This window comes from Gossypium raimondii, chromosome 2 (genome assembly GCF_025698545.1).
Source record: "Gossypium raimondii isolate GPD5lz chromosome 2, ASM2569854v1, whole genome shotgun sequence".
Classification (NCBI taxonomy): Eukaryota; Viridiplantae; Streptophyta; class Magnoliopsida; order Malvales; family Malvaceae; genus Gossypium; species Gossypium raimondii.
The window spans coordinates 17,169,310-17,186,918 of NC_068566.1; the positions used below are offsets into that span (position 1 = coordinate 17,169,310).

At 32.4% G+C, this 17,609-nt stretch overlaps 1 protein-coding gene across 1 annotated transcript; it reads left to right on the plus strand.

Annotated features, from left to right (window-relative positions):
• The first annotated feature begins 9,292 nt into the window (after nt 1-9,292).
• LOC105783996 (glutathione S-transferase TCHQD) lies at nt 9,293-11,925 on the plus strand. The gene is made up of 3 exons (XM_012609731.2): nt 9,293-9,446; nt 10,404-10,708; nt 11,128-11,925. Exons 2-3 carry the CDS (start codon nt 10,500-10,502, stop codon nt 11,714-11,716), a joined length of 798 nt encoding a protein of 265 aa, XP_012465185.1. The 5' UTR covers nt 9,293-9,446; nt 10,404-10,499; the 3' UTR covers nt 11,717-11,925.
• Nucleotides 11,926-17,609: the final 5,684 nt, after the last annotated feature.

Sequence of the window (17,609 nt, forward strand, 5' to 3'; positions counted from 1 at the left end):
AGGTGTCGCCCCATAAGATCTAACTAGCGTCATGGTGTCACCCTATAGAGCATGTTGACCACTATTATGGTGTCGCCCTAAAGGACCATTTGATATCATTTGCTTTCGCATTTTACCTTGATGCTTGAACATCAAAGTGTCCCCTCTACAAGGCCCGGAGCATCATAACGCCAATGGTTTCATAATGGCCAGACAAATCATGAGATTCGGGTATTATTGGTCCACCATGGAAAGAGATTGCATCAATTATGCCAAGAAGTGTCATAAATTCCAGATCTATGCAGACAAAATACACGCACCTCCTTCACCTCTTCATGCTATGACCTCTCCATGGTCGTTCTCCATGTGGGGTATGGATGTTATTGGGCCAATATCACCGAAGGCTTCTAATGGGTATCGCTTCATCTTCGTGGTCATTGATTACTTCACCAAGTCGGTTGAAGCAGCTTCATATGCAAATGACACGAAGTCGGCAGTTAGCAAATTCTTGAAAAAGGAGATCATCTGTCAATATGGAATGCCTGATGGAATAATATCCGACAATGCATTGAATTTGAACAACAGCACAATAACGGAGGTTTGCGACCAATTTAAGATCAGACATCATAACTCGTCATCGTATCACCCAAAAATGAATGGTGCAGTGGAGGCGGCCAATAAAAATATTAAAAAAATTATGGGGAAGATGACTGAAACTTACAAGGATTGGCATGAGAAGTTATCACTTGCTCTCCTTGCCTATCGAACATCTGTTAGGACTTCTACTGGGGCAACACCTTATTCTTTAGTTTACGGGATGGAGGCAGTATTACCTATTGAAGTTGAGATCCCTTCTCTACGGGTGTTATCTGAACTACAACTAGATGAAGCCGAATGGGTCCAATCGTGATATGATCAGTTGAACCTAATAGAAGAAAAGAGGTTAAGAGCTATTCGCCACGGCCAGATGTACCAGAAAAGAATGATGCGGGCTTATAACAAAAAAGGTTCGTCCCAGAGAATTTCATAAAGGGGACTTGGTGCTAAAAAAGATCCTTCCTCTACAAAAGGATTTTAGAGGGAAATGGATGTCAAATTGGGAAGGTCCTTACGTTGTAAAGAAGGCCTTTTCCGGAGGAGCTTTGATTTTGAGTGAGATGGATGGTAAAAATCTGCCAAATCTTGTAAACTTAGATTCGGTCAAGAAATAATTCACCTAAAAAAAAGAGATGGAGAGGTTGAGGTGAAAACCCGCAAAGGGCGCCTTGAGACCAAAGGGGATTTGAGTTGAAAACCCAAAAAGGGCGGCTTAAATATTGATCAAAATAAGGCATGAGGTGACCGGAGTCATTCAAATGTTGATCAAAATGGGGCATGCGGTGAGCCTGATACACCTGAATCAGCAAGAAAGGGTACGCGACATCTTGGGGCATCGACAGAGTACTATAGATCTCCTAAACACGTCAAACTTAGAATGATTTTCAGAAAGTTTGTACAGAGAAGTTTAAGCTACGATATTTGGGGCACCTAGTCTTCATACTATTGCTTGTTCTTGAAATACTTCATTCTTTATAAAGATACGAGTCAATTCCTCTTTTAGTCTCAATATATTTGATAATGTATTCATTTCGAGCTATGCTCTCAAATTAATACTATTTTATTCTTTGTTTTGTTATTTTTGCAAACGTGTTGCATTAGAATAATGATTAATGGACTAATAAAACTTTCACAAGGGAAGTTTTGCATATTACTCTAGAAGTTTCTAAATAATACAGTAACCTGAAATAGGACTATTGTTTAGAACACACCAAGTTTAAAGGTTGAAATATCTAAAATGGAAAGGCCTAAATCAAGACTATCCCTTCGAATTTTATTGTCAAAACATTTGTTTAACAAGATGACGAGATGTTGTGTTGGTGATAAAGCTTTAATAAGCAAACAAACAATGATCACGGGACGATAAGAGGTTTTCTTGGAGAAGAAAGTTCTACAGTTGTGTAGAAACATTTGGTATGACACCTTGAGAATGGTGTAAAGCCAAAGAGACTTACACTTTCTATCCTTGAATTGCAGAAGGAGAGGATTGAGAATGAGCCAGATCTTATACTCTTAAATTACAGTGAGAAGAAGATAATTCAAATTTTATGTCCCAAAGGTTACAGTGGATTGAACCTTGAGGATTACAGTGGATTGAACCTTGAAAATTACAGTGGGGGCAATCCGATTAAGTAAGATATGGGTGCTACCAGGCAAATAAGATAACATTTTGACGTGTTGGTAATGAGGCCTTAATGAACAACGGGCAATAACAACTCAAACATTAAGATATCATGACATTTTTACATTCATGCATGCACATTTGGTTAGGAGATGTTGATTCATTTCGATCATAACATCCTAATCACTAGACATAAATAGGCCATGTAATAAATTTTACAGGTCATGTTCCTCAAAGAACAGATCGGTGAAATCACAAAGCCTTATCTCCCTGAGCAGCAGTGGAGTAGGTTGAAAAATAGCAGATCTTGTCTTCATGTATTAACAGCGAAGTAGATCGAAGACCCCAATCCTATCTCCCTAAAGTTGCAGTGGAATAGATTAAAAATACAGATCTTATCTCTCTGAAGTTGCAGTAGAGCAGATCGCAACCAGTCTTATCTCCCTAAATTTACAGTGGAGCAGACACAAGAAACCAATCCTATCTCCCTGAAGTTGCAGTGGAGCGGATTAGAACCGCAAATCCTATCTCCCTGAAGTTGCAGTGGAGTGGATCAAAATGATGGATCTCATCTCTCTGAAGTTGCAGTAGAGTAGATCACATCAGACTTATCTTTAAAGTTGCAGCAGAACAAGTTGAAGCTACAAGTCTTATCTCCCTGAAGTTGCAGTGGAGCAGACCAAGTATAGCAAATTTTTTTCTTTGAGAAACTACAAGTTACAAATCCTATCCCCCCAACGTTGCAGTGGAATGGATCAAAGCAATTCCTATACCTCTGAAGATGCAGCAGGATGGAATGAGACTACTTGAAAAGAAGAGCACCAAGACCCAGCACGACCGGGCAAAATTGGCCATTTTAAAGTCTTTGCTCCGTTCCCGTTACACGACAACGAGCAAAAAGGGGCAACTGTAATACCCAATTTTCCCGGCCCAATAAATAAAAACAAAATTTATTAAAGTCCATTTACATTGGCCCAATAGCTTAAAGACCATATAAAATAACAGTCCAAAAACAACCCAAATTACCAGCCCAATCCGGCCCACTAGCCTAAATACCCAATGACCCAAATTAGCCCAAAACACAAAACAACACATGGAAACCCTAAAGGATCCGGGCACAGCATCCAAGCTCTCCGCACGTGACGAGCCTCCGTACACATGCGCCTTCACCTCCGTACATGTCACGTCCCCAGCCCCGCACGCCGTACCTGCAAATGGGAAGAAAACACAGCAAAGAAAACGGAAAAATTGTATTCTTTTATTTATTTTTTTCTCAGCCTATAAAACGAGGGCAAAAACCTTTTGTAATGGTTACAAAACACAAAAAAAACACACACACGCGCATATTGTATATAAAAAATATTTAGAGAAATCGAAAGGAAAAAGAGTTCGAAAGGTGATTTCTCTTTATTTTTTCAGTGATATTTCCTGTTTCCTTTTCCATATTCGACTTCATTTTTTATTATTGTGAGGAGAAAGTAGAAAAGAAGAGAAGAGAGACTTACCTTTAAGGTGGGAGTGCCGAATCCTAGTCCACTCCGCCGTAATCGGAGTTTGAACGGGATAAAAAGGGGTCTGAGGCGACGCGACTTTTGAATAGAAAGAGATTAGGTTTTTTTGGGGATTTTTTCTTTTTGTTTAGGGTAGTTGATGTTAGTTTTAGTACTGGCTTAAGGGGAATCGTGAAACGTCACCGTTAGGGCCTGATTCAATGGCTCTGAAACAGTGCCGTTTTAGGTCACGACCTGATGACCCGACCCAGACGCGGCTAGATCCGCGTGTTCTGGCATAGGGAGGGATATTTGCGCGACCAGTCCATCCCTTTTCTGGTATTTTTGAATCGGTGGTCTTCTTTCTTTCCGATTTAGCCCCGTATTCTACTTTTGTTTCATTTCAACCCAGCTTGCAACACTGCGTTTTGGGGAAGCGGGATATTTCCCAATCGGACCCCCATGTAATACGCGTGTTGCAGCATGGTCCCCCACTTTTCTTTAATCTCAGTTGTTCCCTGTTAATTCGATTTTGTTTGTGATTTAATCCTTCTTGTTATTTAATTTTTTTATTAGGAAATTTATTGTTATTTTTATTATCATACTTATTCTTATTATTGTATTATTATTATTATTTATATATTTGTTTTTCTATATATAATTAACTTTATATTTTATAGAAAGTTAATTTCTAATAATAATACTTTATATTTATATATATATAGGTATATAATATGGATTTTTCTTAGTATACGTACGTATATATAATAATATATTATTATTTTCAAATGATATTTTCTTATGTATGAAAACCTTATTCCTTTTAAATTTGTTATTTTATTCTATTTATTTAACTTTTATACATTATTACTAGGTATATACTATTATTTCTACTAAGTTTTATTTATATAAATTAGAATGTAGATATTAATTTCAAGTTATTCACTTTTATTTTACTTCATTTTTTATTTCTTTGTGATTTTAAAATCTTTCACTAAAATTTATTTAAACCTTTTATTTAAAAATTTTTATTCCCTTACTAAATTGTATCAAATATTTGTATTATTCATCGTTATTCTTGTCTTTTTTGTTTTTAATTGATTATGAATTATGGGTTGCTTAATTTTTAATATGGATGTTTACATGATATGATTAAAGTCAATGTTTGTATTTGCCTATTATTTGTTTAATTGCTTCTAGTTTAAGTTTAAATTGTTATTTATCTTTTACATTGTGTGTATCGTTATTTAATCATGTTCCTTTTGTAAGAGTCAAATTTTATTAAAGCTTCATAATCGTTTTATTTCATAATCCTTAAAAAGGCTTGGTGTTCATAGGTTCTCGAGAGAATTGTGCCCTAACTTACTGGGCTTCGATTCTTCTCGATGAATTTAGATAATCAAACGTCCATTCTATTAAAACCATACAATTATTAAATAAAGTTCTTAAGATTCCAAAATGTTTGATCCTAACTTACTGGATACGATATTTTGTTATCTCGATTTCGAAATAAAGGCAATGTTTGATGTTTAAAAATTTCGAGAAATTGAACCCTAACTTACTGGATTCGAATTTCTCAATTGACTTAAATAATCAAATATCCTTCTTAAAACACATGATTTTCTTAAGAAGGAAACAAATCTAATTTCGAAGATTGAATTGTTGCACCCTAACTCACTGAGTGTGGCAATTTATTTCTGCAAAATGAGTACATCTTGCTATTCAATTTGGTTTATTCAAATTTAAAATTTAAAAGGATCGTATTTTTAAAATCTTTTCAAAATTTCCACTCTAAGACATAAAACAATCAATTCGGTACCAATTTTGGGCATTACGAGGGTGCTAACCCTTCCTCGTACGTAACCGACTCCCGAACTTACTTTCTCGTATTTCGCAGACCAAATTTGTTTTTTTATGGTAAACCGGTCACACCTTAACAAAAGATCGGTGACAACTCCTATTTTATTTTTAAAATTAATCCCCGTTTTTCAAATAAAAAATGGATTCGACAGTTATGTTGCTTGGCATCCATCTCTTTTAATGGCTCCATAATGATCTTTTAGTGAATGAAACCAACCAGGCTGAAGAGCCACTCTTGATCCATTTTAACAGCCACCATAATAAGCTTTAAGTAAATGAAACCGATCAGACTTGAAAAGTTATTCTTGGTCCTATGAATAGTCACCTACAAGATAAATAATTAAACATTAAACATTGACAACTTTTTATATTCTTATTCAGCTGAAATATTTTAACTTAAAACACACATATTTATGATAGAAATCAGCATAATATAAACACACACGCATGTGTTTAAGAACATATGACTCCAACCTATGCTTAAACATAATTAACATATAAAACACTTAAACATAATGCATGACTTAATTAAGTGTAAACTTATTAAACTGGCATTTAACTTAATTAGTGACACACTAAACTCTTATGACACAAACTCATAATTAACATATGAGACACATAAATAAAATGCATGACATACTAAAATGCCAAACTTAATTAAAGATGTAAACTTATGAAACTGAACTCAAACTCATTTGAGGTTTTATCCAACTCTTGGATAAGCATTTGACTTGGTCTTGGCCCAATCAGAACATGATTAATTTGGACTTGTTCCAACGTCCACACATAGGCCCTTTAAACTCTTCTTTGACCCATTTGGTTCGACCCTCCATAGTTGACCCAATTGATAAACACAAAGGATCAAGAATTCAACCCAACATCAACTTATTTCTTCTTATCAAGAATCACATCATAAAAGAATATTAACTAAATTCAAAAAGAGTGAAAAGTACAGAAATTAGAGCATATCTTAGCCTCCACTTTAAATTTTTTATATACAATAATAAATTTTGGGTAAACTACTCATATTAGTCACTCTAAAATTATTTCATTCATATTTTGGTTAATCTAAATTTTTTTATCAAATATAACACTGTCATTAATAAGTATTCTTGTTTTGGCATTGTTTCGGTAAAACCAAATAAAAAGCTGACTAGGATACCACATATTAAAATAAACTTGAAAAAAAAAACAAGTTTACATGTATTAAAAATAAAAAAAAAGGGCAGCACGATGACATTTCAAGTAAAGAAAAAAAAACATAAAGAAATTGGTAAAACATAGAGATAACTTTTGGGAAAATTTTGGGAGTATTTCAAAAGTTTAGGGTTTGAATTCGGGTTTAGGGTCTGATTTTAGGTCTAATTTGAGATTCTAAAACACTCAATTTTTCTCCAAATTTTCCAAAAGTTATCCCAAATTTCACCTTTGTTTTATTTTTTCAGCTTTTATTTTTATTATGTGTAAATTGTTATGAATATCTTATTAAGTGGATGTCCATCAAAATCAAGATCAGTTTTGATGTACTTTAAATTCTAAATAGAGACTTTATGTTTTTTATGCCTATAAATAGAGACTTTAGAGAAGCTTTATAAATATTCCGATTGATCAATAAAATACGCTCTTTCTTTGCTCTCTCATTCTTTTTGTTCTTTATTCTCTGTTTGTTATTTTATATCATGTAGAATATGAGAAAGTATGTGATGTTTTCATGAGGGGGAGTAAATACGCGCCGTACTCTCTTCCTCTTAACCGAAATTTTGTCCCATTAAGTTTTCCTGGTAAGGTTTTTAATAAGGCAGCATATTATATATATGTGTATTTTTTTTCTTTCACTAATTTTTTTCCCACAGGGTTTTTATCTTAGTAAGGTTTTAACAAGACACATTATCTACCAATAGATATCCAAAGGGGAGTGTTATGAATATCTTATTAAGTGGATGTCCATCAAGATTAAGATAAGTTTTGATGTACTTTAAATTCTAATAGTGATTAGAAATAGATCTCTACTTCATTTATACTTTTATGCCTATAAATAGAGACTTTTGAGAAGCTTTGTAAATATTCCGATTGATCAATAAAATACGCTCTCTCTTTACTCTCCCATTCTCTTTATTCTTTATTCTTTATCTTTTATTCTATAACATAAACTTATTTTTTCAACTTTTATTTTTAATACATGGCATCTTATAAAGTCAATTTTTCATTTGGGTTTTAACAAAATAATGAACAAAATAAGAATACTTACTAACCACAATACTATATATTTGATAAAAATAATTAAGTGATGAAATGGAAATAAAATAATTTTAGAATAATTACTTGACTAGTTTGTTACATTTTTTTCTTTGAATTACAATTTCTAGTAAGCGTTAAACAGCGTGGCTTTGTATTTTCTTAACTGTCAAGTTCTAAGGACAGCCTTTAACAGATCAGTTTCCACTTTTTATCATCCTTAGCCTACGCGCTGCCTTGGGAAAATGAACCTCACTTGCTCCCTTTTAGCAAATTACTCCTTTTTTGCTTTCTATACTTTTAAATGTATTTTTGGTCATTTCATTATAAAAGTATAAAATTAAAATATTTATATTATTTATTTATTATTTTAAGTATTTGATTGAATTGGTATCACCCATCAATTAAGCTCTAATTAAATTGAAAATGTACTAAAAATTTCTTATATTGTCGTGTGGGTGTTTTTATTTTTAATATTTTTATATAAAATTAATAAAAATTTAGATATAAATAGATTCGAACTTTACATCATATCATCATAGTATTTAAACATATAATTTTACTATTTCAGTCAAATTTTATTTTATTTTATATAAATTTTAATAAATATATTATATTATGGTACATTTACGATATGGGTGAAAATCATAATTATATAATAAAATATTTATAAAAGAATTAATACAAATAACAAATGAGGATTTGATTAAATAATAAAGTTATAAATATTGAAATCCTATTATACAATAATAGTTTTCTATTTTAATATAAAAATATAAAATGATAAAAACATTAAATAATACAATAATCATTACTTAACAGAGCTTGTGAAACAAATTCGTGTTTAATTATTTATATTATATTTAATATTGAAAATATTTCTGAAAGGAAAATCTAATAAAATTCAAACGGATTTGACATATCAAATTAACTATTTTGTGCATTAATTACAAATGAAATAGCAAAGAATTTATACTCCAATCCAATTAGATTTTGGGACCATTCCTATTTTGCACTTACAAAAGAAATTACATGTATTAGATCTAGGAGTGTTCAAATTAACTAATCGAATCGATCTAATTTGGTTAATTAATTATCGATTAATTTCGCTTGAAATTAGCTAATTAATAAAATTAATTGAAATATTTGTTGTTTTCAAAACTTATGTGGTGTTCGGTTGTTAACCGAAATATTTGTTGTTTTAATGTCTTATTTATTATTTTTACCTCATTTAAAGCTTTTAAACTTTTAAATAAAAGAAAATGTACCTATACTTATTCAAACAAAAATATATAAATATATAAATTTTGATTAATTCAAATAATCGACTGAATTAATTGAAATATTTTAATTCAATTAATATATTTAAAAAATATTAATTGATTAATTAAAACCATCGTTTCAACACCCATAATTTGAGGGGCAGTGTAACAGGGTTCCTATCTTTTTGCTTTGCACCTTCCAATTGGAAACTCCTTATTCTTATATAATGCACAATAAAAGAGAAAAAAACAACTTTTTAAGTAAAAGCGCACTTTCTATGAATTATTCATCTTTCGATCCTTTTCAATTTCTCTAAATATACAGTATATAATAATAAACCCACATCAACCCAAAAAAAAAAACACTGTAGGACCCTTGTTGAAGCTTCCACTCTCATCTCGGTAAGTTTTTTTTCTGGGAAAACTGTTCTGGTTTGTTAAGTTGAACCCATTAAATTTCATGGTTTTTTTTTTTAAATTCTGATTTACTTCTACTGGTATCAACATCTTAGCAGTTAGGTTTCCTTGGTTATGTTCTGTTTGATTTTTTGGTTGTTTTAAAAGCTTCCAGACTTATACTTCAATTTAATTTGTAACTTCCATGATGATGTATTTTCCCTTCCTGAACTGTAATTTTCGTTAACTACAGTTTTGCTTTCCCGCACTTGGCTTTGAACAATTTGTGGAGTTTATTTAATTGTCTGCATGAATTGAATTGAATTTTTGTTGTTGGCTTTTATGAAACATTATGGTCTTCTTGTTGGTTTATTTCTTTAATGGGTTTTTAGAGTTGTTTTTTTTTTTTGTTTGTTTAAAGTTTGCCCTCCAATGCATATGATTTCTCTTTTTGGATTGAGGATTCTGCAATTTTGAGGTGAATTGATGTTATAAGGTTTTGGAAAATCATTACATAAGTGTTAAGGTTGTCTCTTTAGGTCTTAAGTTTTATATAAGCTTGCTTTAGTTCCAAAGAAAATTCATTTACATACATGATTTTGAATCTGAAATCTAGTTATAATTGCCCTGTACTTCATAGGAATCATGACAGTGGCTCACTGTTCTGTTAAAGAATTCTGGGAATAAACTTAGCATTTTTTAAGGTTAACCAACATGACTTAACCTTAATGTTCTAATTGAGGATCATACTGTTGTTGTTGTTGTTGTTGTTCTTTTTCAGTCTAATTAACACATATATGCAGAGTGGCCCTTCCATTGCTGCTTTTCTTTTCTGTTCATGGATTCCACTGTTGGTCTTATCGAATCATTAATGCTTTAAATTGTTGTGATTTTCTCAGGTTCTTTTCTATTAAATTTGATGAAATTGCTGATCAGACATTCTTGTTACTGTTTGATTTGCAGACCTCATCAATTCTTGTTCTTGATTGTGGTGTGATAAAGAGTTTCAAAGTTGGTGAAAACAGTGTTTTAATGTTTCAAAACATTGTTAATTGAATCATGCAATTATATCATCATCCATGCTCATTGAACAGCCAAAAGGTGAGGCTTGCTTTGGAAGAGAAAGGCGTTGATTACACCTCATTTCATGTCAATCCTATTCTTGGCAAGAACATGGACTCTTCCTTCTTCAGGATGAATACGAGTGCCAAACTCCCAGTTTTCAAGAACGGTTCTCATATCATTTTCGACACTATTGAAACTATCCTGTATGTTCTCTATCTTTCATTCACAATCGAAATCTGCATTGCAACAACCACTAGAATTGTCTTTATGGTACTTGGTAATGGGTTCTTGAAGAGGACCAAAGGTGTTCTATATTACTCTGATTCTTCATTTTTTTGTAAAATATTTGTGTCCAAAACTTGTGTCCCTATTGGACATATATCTGAATCTGACACTCACCCCGAATCAAGGTAATGTAGGTCATGTCTCTTACTAATTGCTTTTAAACCTTAAAAGTAATTGGAAAGTACAGCATATCTGCTCCTTTAAGATTTCTATGATGAAAAGGTGTCCCATTTTTCATATGTAAAAGAAGTATTCTGATCGAATATGTTTCAGAAATCAGTCAGTCCACCATTGTTACTTAAAGGGAAGATTCTAAAGTTAGCAAAGATAATTGCAGGTACATTGAAAGAATTGCTGTGGTCTCAGTTGGTAATGATTCCTTTAGCAACCAAGAAGTAATTGAATGGATGCAAAAGATACAACAATGGAACCCCAAGTACTTCACCCTATTGCACATTCCTGACAAGCACCGCCTCTACGTTTCTAAATTCATAAGGAAAGTGGTGATTGCTCGGATGGCCGAATCACCAGACCTTGCTAGTGCTTACCACAGCAAGCTTAGAGAAGCATACGAGACCGAGGAGAAGCTGAAGAATGCTGATCTTGTTAAAAGGAGCACAGAAAGCTTGGTCCAATTGCTTGATGAAGTTGAAAGAAAGCTGAATGACACAACATATATTGTAGGGGATGAGTTCACGATGGCGGATGCGACATTCGTACCCGTGCTGGCTCGATTGGTGCTTCTGGGTTTGGAAGATGAGTATATAAGTTGCAGGCCAAACATAGCAGACTACTGGGGTTTGGTGCAACAAAGGCCTACCTATAAAAAAGTTATAGGAAAATATTTTAATGGCTGGAGGAAGAAGAAAACATTAATAAAAACTTGGGGCTCACTTCATATCAGAAATTTGCTGAAGAGATACTAAGGATTTGTGGGTTACAGGTGTACTGTAAATTGATAATACATAAAATGAGTTGGAAAAGGAAATTGCAACTGTATGTAACTTTTGCTTCTTGTTATGCTTTTCACCAGGGTCTTTTTTTTTTTTCAATTGGTAAATTTGGTAAAATAAGAGATGTTGATATAAATGTGGAGTTGAAGGATTTAATGTATTATGATTGATTCCAAGGTTGATATGGTTGTTTCTCATGCATTCAGACTTGTCCCTTTCTGCTATCTGAAGAAGTTACCCAAATCATAGGAGGAATGTCTGGTTCTTTTACAGAAAAGCAGACTCCCAAAAGCATAGTTTTCAGGAAAGGGAATAGAAATAATCAAACAGCAATGTCCTCTACCTCACATATGTTGCAAGCTGTAGTCTTGTCATATCTTCAGACAACTCTTATTATTTTTCAAGTTTCATTCATATACAACCTTAAGAAAGTAACCATGGAACCTACTCATTTATTCTCCAAACAAAACATAATATTCAGATAGAATCATGCTTTAAAAGTTTCTATTTTGGCTTCAATTAGATGTATATCCCAGTAATTATCTCAAACTGACTTATTCTTTTATATATTCAAGATATGATTGTTTATACAATGGAAGAATTAAGAAAAGTTATCATATTGATCATCAAAGCTAGCATGTAACACTATGCATGTTAAGAATGCTTTTTGGGGAAACGCAAATTAATTTCCATTCTCTAATTAAAGCTCCTTAGACTAGATTCTCTATTTATTTAATCAAACATGGCGTTATTTAAAAGACATATGGAATAATAATTTTTTACAATAAAAAATCCTTTTAAGAATATGTTAAAAAAAAAGAATTCATTAATTCAAAAAGCTAGCAATTGTAATTGCTTTGTTTGGTTTAAATAATTGTTATCATTATATTTGTAAAAATCATAACTATTTTTATAAAATAAAATATTAATATCATATATTAGAATTAAATAAAATAATTTTTGAAGTTTAAATTTTTAGGTTATAGTAGGACCATGTGTTTAAATAAAACAAAATTATTAAGAAATTTGAAAAATCATCTCTTTAGGTGCAATTTGGAAAAAGGAATTAAGCTATTGAAATCCCTCTTGAAATTCCACACAAATAATTTTATTTAAACAAGTAAATTTATTTTTAGAATTTTGAAAACCTTGATACAAATGAAACTCCTCTAAGCCCATCATCTAAACACACCCTAAAAGAGATTTAGATCTTTCTTTGACAAGCCTAAAGTTTGAAACTCCTTTTGATGAGCTTGAGCGATTTTCTCATCCATAACCTATAATTCAGTCCCAAAATCATAGTCGTAACAATACAATTTGAAGCTTGGGTTTAAATATGATTGTTGTTGATCTGGGATGTATTTTGTCATGTAAATTGTACCACCCCATACTCGGCCTAGACATTATGGTCGGATCATGGAGACTACATCATGCAAGCAAAAGAAACAAATGTTTTGTTTTGATGAAAACCCATTCCATCGGAAAGAAAATTCAAATAGAATAACTCTTTGAAAATCATAGTAATTTTCCAAAATCACAGCTTAATTGTATTACTAAAATCAAAGCCAATTTACATGAAACATTTACGTCCTAAAACATTTTAGAGAATTCCAATTAGTCTTGCAACGAAAAACCATATAGCATGTCGTTTATAAAACCACGATTCATTTTTAGTTATCATACGTTAAACATCCTTAAACCATTAAAGCTTTTGCGTAATAAATACCAAAATAGTACTAACGAACTAAACAAAAATTAAAATGTCAAAAAACAAACAAAAAAAGTAAAAACCCAATAAAGTCCAAAATGTCCAAAATGTCCATAATAAACAAATAAAAAGTCCATAGTGCTTAAACCAAAATCAAGAAACCCGAGCTCCAGAGCCGCCGTCCATTCCTAAGTCGGAGGATTACCTGAAATGAAGCAAACAAATCGTGAGCTTTAAGCCCAATGTGTGATTTGACCCATAATCTCAGTACAAGCATAAATCATATTATGTCTTATCATATCAAATTTTATACAGATCATATATTATCATATCTTAACGAATCATTTCATATCGAATAATAACATAGTATATCTTATCATAATCATATCATGTCCTATCCCCATCCGCTACACATCATCTTCGTCTAGCCAATCACACCATATAGAACTACAAGAGTCCATCCGTCTAATCACACCAATATGTGGCAATGTACCACTCATATATTTGCAGTTGAGCTGTCATACATAGATTTGCAGTCTAGCCACCATAATTGCAGAATAAACTATCATATAGCACTTCCTCCATCATATCATAGCCCACCCCCAAACACATACATATCATAGTCATAAATCATACATAAATATATCATATATCACATGGCATGCATACTTGTATATTCTCATACAGATCATAACATAGCTCATGGTATAGTTTAACATATCTTACTTAACATACCTCCTAAGCTTATCCATATATTATAACGTATTAAAACTTACGCTTTTTCGGCCCCCTACGATACCTACGGACCCAAATTTCGAGTCCCTCATACGATCCCAAATCAAGCCCAAAAATTGGCCAAAATGGCCCACACGACCCAAAAAGCTAGCCCATATGGGCCACACGGGCTGCAAAAACACACACGACCATGTGGTGTGCACGATTTACCACATGACCGTGTGGCATTGGGCAGTTTCAAAAACATCCCCTGTTTTACGATTTTATCAAGTTTCGTTTTAGTTTTTGGGTCATTTTCACACACTTGATGCTAATTCTAATTCACCACTCAATCAAGCACTTCAAATCCTACAAACGATGCCAAAACACAATGATTACACTTCGATTTAATCACACAAAATCTAATTAAATCCACACTTAAAGGAAAACATTCCCAAATTTCATATACGAATGCTTACCACGAGAATAACAGCAGCCCAACCAATTAGAAAACTTAATTCGCCAAAGGTTCATCTAATGCCTCACATTCCTCTCCTAGAACGAAAGGTTTCATCATCAATAGAGAAAAACCCTAAATCAAAACCCCAAAGTCTTTTATAATAATTCAATAAAGAACACTTACACAAATTTGTTCAATAGACTAATGGCACAACAAAACACAGAACAATAGCAATAATAGAATGCAAAAATAAAATCGCAAGAACAAGAGAAGAAAAATAAAAAAATGACACAAGAAGGAGAATAAAAGAAGAAAATAATATGAAAGAAGTTAGGGAAAACAACAACAGCAATGAGCATAATTTTTGGGAAATTTTTTAGATAAAACTTTAAAATAATATCTAAAATCAAATAAAACCTACCCACACCCCACAACTACCCACTAAATCAGATATCATCCCTAAAGAAACTCCCTTAGACTTTCAATCCCATCCAACTTCCTCCATCTAGCCGACACCACCAAGAATTAGTAAAAATAATTACGTTTTGCTTGCATAGTAACTTAAACATAGGACCAAATAGTGAAATAATAAACACCTTGCCATCGAACCAACAAGCTCATTCTTGTCAATGAATTAACAAAATTAAAAAGATAAACCCAATGACTCAAATTAGGCATAACACAAAAATAAATCAGCAAAATCTCAAACATGGGAATTGAACTTAGGACCTTAAGTAGACATTCAAGGCACTGAACCAACACACCAAATCAAAATTATTTGTCAAACTTATGCAATTAAAATCCAACAAATTTCAGGGTGTTACATAAATTATAAGCATTTTGGTCATATGATGTGCGCTTGAAATCATGGTATATGTATTGATGTAAATCCTATTTGGTAACTTGATTGGTTGTGGTTTGTGATGGTAGATGCATATGTTGATATCTAGATGCATTTAAATGGTTGTTTTAGTATGTTAGGCTAATAGGCAAACTTGAAATGCTTTGTGCTTAAAGAATGACTAAATTGGTTATAGTAAGATATGATTTTAGGATGAGTTAAATGAGTATTTGATGGTTTGGTTTATGATTGAATTTTGGTATTTGTTATATTAAATTTGAAAGATGTTTGAATGAATTTTACTTGTGGTACATCTTTTGATTGGATGGTTGTTGTATATATTTAGAATTGTGGTACCAATGAGAGCACATTGGTTAGACACATAGGTTAATTGTGAATTGGTATATTTTAACATGTTTAGGCACATTTTGAATAGGTTTGAATTTTGGTTATTGCATAGCTTGGAGCCTAAGCTTTTGAATATGAAATGGCTTGATTTTGAAGGTAGTTTTAGCCATACACGGCCTGTGACACGGGCTACCACATGGCTGTGTGTCCCACAATTGTATGACACGGCCATGTGGTTGCTTGATTTTAGGTGCAAGATTTTTTACACGGTCACAGTTGGTTACATGGGCTAGCGACCCTATATTCGAATTGTACACAGTCTGAGAACAAGGGCGTGTGGAGTAGCCACACGGGTTGGTCTCTGTCACACGGTCTAGCCACACAGCCGTGTAACCCCTTAGACGGCTACACGTGTGTGCATTAAAACATTGAATTTATGAAACTATTTTTAAAGTCTGGTTTTAGTGCAAGTGTACAATGTCAGTTGTAATATTTATAGTGTTACAATGAAACACCAAAGTATTCTAAGGATCGAACCCATAGGAGTCGGTGATTTAATGATTTCTATTAAAAAAATACATGCAAGAAAGGAGTCTAGCTAGCTACTCACTAATTACTATAGTAACACAAAGCATAAACAAAGATTTTTAACACTAATTTCTAAATTAACTATCCTAAAGACTAAATTGTAAAGAACACAAAACTAAGAAATTATCCAATGAATAACTAATGGTGGTTGGTTGATTTTGACGTGGTACACTGATCCTCGAACAAGGAACTTAAATCACTTCAATTATTAAGTGGCTCCATTTTATCTCTCGATCTCAATTTTATCGACTTAAACAAATTAGGTTCAATTTATCTCTCAATCTCGCTGATTAATCCGGGACTAATGAACGGGTGCGCGATAAGATTACCTCTCGGTCTCACTTTATCTTGATATTCCCTTAGGGGTGTCACTGTCCAAGTTTTTAGTTATATTCGATTTAGTCCAATTTATTGTAATTTAATTCTTTGTCCAAAAATCAGCTTACCCATATCTCCATCAACCAACCCCCTTGGGTTTAGTTACCCATTACCATATTAAAGCTAACAAACATGAAAGAAACAAATATGGAAGCCATTAACATAAACTTGAACAAAAAAGATGAAATCTTTTATTTTTAACTTGATAAACTTAAATGAAAAGCAACTAATACAAAGATAAAAAAACAAGAACACTAAAGATGAGAGCTTTAATAGATGAAAAGAAAGAAAACTCAAATAACATTAACTCAAAGATTAAAGCGTGATTATAACTAAGTTTAAAGTTTTAACATGTAAATTAAACTAAGCTACAACAAAAACTAACTTAACTAACAACTATGAAACTAAATAAAACAAAAAAAAACATAAACTAAAACCCTAAAACTATATAGAAGAAAACCACCCTACTCCTAAGCTAAAAGATGAAAGAAAACCCTAAAACTAGAGAGCTTTCTAACCTAAAACTATTGCCTCCTTACAGCCAAAAATGGATTTACATAGCTTATTACAACCCAATTTTTAGTGACCAAAATGCCCTTAGAGGTTGTATTTTGATTGGTGTTGGTGTTGGACAAAAACTACCCCCTACAATCATTTTTCTCCACATCAAACAGTGATATTGCGATACCCAAGCTTAGGTATCCTCATTCCACGAATTGTGTTGAGTGTGGACTCGAGCAACACAAATCAAATCATATAAACGAAAAAGTTTTAATTACTTTCAGTAAGAAAGTAATTTCTTTCTATAAACATCAGTAATGATCATAAT

What these genes read in the sequence shown, in the direction of transcription:
- LOC105783996 (XM_012609731.2), top strand. Translation starts at nt 10,500, where the DNA reads ATGCAATTATATCATCATCCATGCTCATTGAACAGCCAAAAGGTGAGG. An exon ending in GACACTATTGAAACTATCCT is followed by an intron (nt 10,709 to 11,127) that starts GTATGTTCTCTA and finishes AGATAATTGCAG; the next exon opens with GTACATTGAAAGAATTGCTG.